Source organism: Fukomys damarensis, unplaced genomic scaffold (genome assembly GCF_012274545.1).
Source record: "Fukomys damarensis isolate Sample0158 unplaced genomic scaffold, DMR_v1.0_HiC HiC_scaffold_32, whole genome shotgun sequence".
Taxonomy (NCBI): domain Eukaryota; kingdom Metazoa; phylum Chordata; class Mammalia; order Rodentia; family Bathyergidae; genus Fukomys; species Fukomys damarensis.
In genome coordinates this window covers 38,460,000-38,463,508 of record NW_022900944.1, presented here as the reverse complement: position 1 = coordinate 38,463,508, position 3,509 = coordinate 38,460,000, and the positions used below count along the sequence as shown (strand labels likewise).

At 43.1% G+C, this 3,509-nt stretch overlaps 1 protein-coding gene across 4 annotated transcripts in view; it reads left to right on the top strand.

Annotated features, from left to right (window-relative positions):
* Positions 1-3,224: 3,224 nt before the first annotated feature.
* Positions 3,225-3,509, top strand: part of Cfdp1 (craniofacial development protein 1) — a 116,881-nt gene continuing 116,596 nt past the window's right edge. For 2 of the 4 annotated variants that reach the window (XM_010609500.3, XM_010609502.3), the window contains exon 1: positions 3,225-3,427. In XM_010609500.3, coding sequence (XP_010607802.1) covers positions 3,364-3,427 — 64 coding nt within the window. In that variant the 5' untranslated portion in view covers positions 3,225-3,363. The remainder of the gene's footprint in view (positions 3,428-3,509) is intronic. The other 2 variants (XM_010609503.3, XM_010609501.3) reach the window with 2 other exon arrangements.

Genomic DNA, 3,509 nt, shown 5'->3' with positions numbered 1-3,509 from the left:
TTTTTTTTTTTTTTTTTTTTTTTTTTTTTTTTTTTTTTTTTTTTTTTGCTGGTAGCATTATAGATACGACTGCTATTTCTGATTAGGTAAGTCTAAGACTGAGCGACACAAATCCACTCTAGTCCAGGGTATTGGCGAGGAGCAACTTTTAGCAAAAAATAACCCTCTCATCTTACAAAACATGAACAAATACTGTAGAATGGTAGTCACTGATGTCTCATCACCATTTGCTTCTGATTATTGTTTCTCATGATTCAATTATAATTAAATGCTTTAAGCCAGGGGTGGTGGCGCATGCCTGTAATCCCAGTACTTGGGAGGCTGAGGCAGGAGGATCGCTGTGAGTTCGAGACCAGCCCGGGCTACATAGTAGGTTCCAGGTCAGTCTCAACTACATAGTGAGACCCTGTCTCAAAAAACCAAACCAAACCAAACCAAAAAAAATAATTAAATGCTTTAAACTGAAAAAATGCTAAAGGTTATGTATTGCTATACTATCATAAGCATTAACTTGTGGAAAGATGATTGCAGATGATTTTTGCTTTCTAGAATATAATTGATTCTAGTATTCATAGCAGTTTATTAGAAAGTTGTCTCTACCACTAATTTAGCAAATACAGAACCACCATTGCTTCTGGGTGAGGTTCCTGTGGACCTCCAGTGACAACACTTTCCCCAGGTGATGAGTATATAAACCTGCTTTATGTGTGTTTCTGTTCAAAGACACTTCCTATAGCCTCGGGCTTGTGGCACACACTTGTAATACCAGCACAGGGGAGGCTGAGACAGGAGGATTGCAGGGATTGCAAAGTCAGCTTGGGCTACATAGTGAGTAAGGCCAGCCTGAACTATAGAGTAAGACCCTGCCTCAAAAAAATAACAAAACAGAGACACCTTATTTAATATATATCCTACAAATAGTTCTATGCTTACATGTAGTATTTATAAGGAAACATCCTAAAGAGCATTTTGGTGTAATACACTGTTCTGTACTGAAATTGTATTGCTTTTCCCTATGGTCATAGTCATACACCTGCTGTCTACATATACAGCACAGTCAGTACAGTCTGAATACTGTACAGTTCTCATGGTAAATATACACAGCACTGTGAGCACATTTTGTGCAGCACAGTAATAAAAATCAAGTCCTGAAAAAAAGTTAAGATTAAGCATTTAAGGTTTTTTTTTTCAGCTTTGAGTTTATTGGTACATTTTAGGGATACATTACAGTTACATTCATTCTTGGGATCTTGTACCGCTACCTGACAAGTCTTGAGTCTCATTTTTTCCCCTTACCCCTGCCCTCCCTTCACCCCCTCCTCCCCTCCCCATTTACAAATGCTTTATTTCCATTTTTTTCTTTCCCTTATTACTTTCCCCCTACCTTTCTCACTTTCCCTACACCTTTAGCCCTTTTCTTCCTATTTCACATTGTCCATTATCTCATTAGGATCTTATGTAGTATTATAGTTTATTCACACCAGAGAAACTATTTGGTATTTACACATGTGTGACTTATTTCACTAGCAGTATATCCTCAATATGTATCCATTTTCCTATGAATGAATCTAATGTCTCATTCTTTATGGCTGAGTAATATTCCATTTTATAGAAAAACCATATCTTCTTTATCCAGTTTCCAACTGATGAATAGTGACTGATTTAAAACAGTCCATCATGGCAATGTCTCTGTCAGCCTCCAGAGTCTCCCAAGCCTTGGTGTAACGCTCTCTGGTATAGCATGCCTTGCAAGTTTTTATGATGCCCTGACTGAGGGGCTGGATGAGAGATGGTGTTTGGGGGCATAAAAAGAACTTCTACGTTGGAGTGTGCATTTTCGACTTCTTCACAACAATGGACTGGGACATTCTGCAAAATTACTAAAACCTCGGAGGCAAGGTTTCTGCCCTGTAGATGGTGTTCAACTTCTGAGATGAGGCAGCAGTGGAACCAATCCGATAACACCCCTGCTTTTTAATTCCGCCTCCAATGGCCTGGCATTGTGGCTCACATTTTTCCCTTTCAGTGCTTGTGCAGTCGAGGCTCTGCGGACTATGAGGGGTTTGCACCTAAAGTTGCCCTTGGCACTGGTGCACAACAGTAAGGTTGTGTGGTGTTGGAATGACTTAAAACCGGGGCTCAGGAAGCCATTTGTATCCTATAGGTTCGTCTGCCAAAATCCTTGTAAAATAAGCCAGTCTCATCAGCACTGAAAACTTGCTCTTCTACATAGCCCTTTTCCAGTATAACATTTAGCAAGTATATTTTAAATTCTTTTGCAGCCTCCTTCCTGATCTGGAGAACTTGCCTTTTCTGCAAGTTTAACGTTGTTCACACCATATCGCCTTTTGAATCTTGCAAGCCAGCCAGCACACGCCGAGAAGGGTTTACTATTTCGCCGACCCTAAATTTCTTTGGCTTTCAGTCTCACAACAATGCTGTTCATGATGCTCTTTTTATCTGTCGTCATCTTGCGAACCCACAAATTTAGCCGCTTTTCTATCTTTTCTATAGCCTCGTCACGCACTATAGATGTCAGTTTAGCACTTTCCGGGGCAGCCTCACGTACAGATCAGTGAATTTCCTTTTCCTTTTTCTTGATGTATCGAATTGTCGATTCATTAACATTAAACTCGCGGCCAACAGCACTAACTCATGTCTGAACCGAGCATATCTAACACACGCATTTTCTCCAAAAGGCACATCGCGGCCCTTTTGTGCTTAGAAATATTAGACAGTACTTGAGCAGTATGCTTGGGGGCTATTTAAAACAGCAAAATCAACAACAACAAAAAAGCACAACGATGCAGAAAAAGGCACTGAGTAGTCCGTGAAGAGATCCCGTTTACAGCAGGAGAGTTTAAAACAGAAGACTGCGCCTCTACCGCGTTCAACTTCCGTTGGGAATTGACACCTCTGCGACTCCGGATTTTCGCTCTCTGCGCAAGTTTGGGAATAACCGCAGAAAGTACTCTTATTGTTTTGGGGGTCAAGAATTAAAAACTTAGTGATTAAGCAAATTCGAAAATATCAAGCCACAAATAATGACTCAACTGTATTTCCATTGATATATAATTTTAAGGATATTTACTCAATCAAGGCAGGCGGGTAGAGCCTAAGACTACAAGTCCCAGCATGCGCCGCTTCCCGGCGGGTCAGCGCTCTCCCGAGAGCCTCAGGCACGTGCACTCAGGAGCAGCGACCGGAAGTGTCGCTGCCAACAACGTGACACTCTGTGCGCATGCTCACACGCTGCTGGGGCCACGCTAGCTGCCGCCGCGGCTCTATGGTCTCTGCCTAGGGCTTGGCCGTTTAGTGTAGCAGCTGTAGTCCTGTGGTTTCCCGGCCCCGAGCGGCAGCGGCATGGAAGAATTCGATTCCGAAGACTTCTCCACCTCGGAGGAAGACGAGGACTACGTGCCGTCGGGTGAGCGAGTCTGAGGCGAGAGGCGTGTTCGCCCCGCCCCGCGCCTCACGTGAGGCGCGCCTGCCCCCGCGGGCGTCGGCCC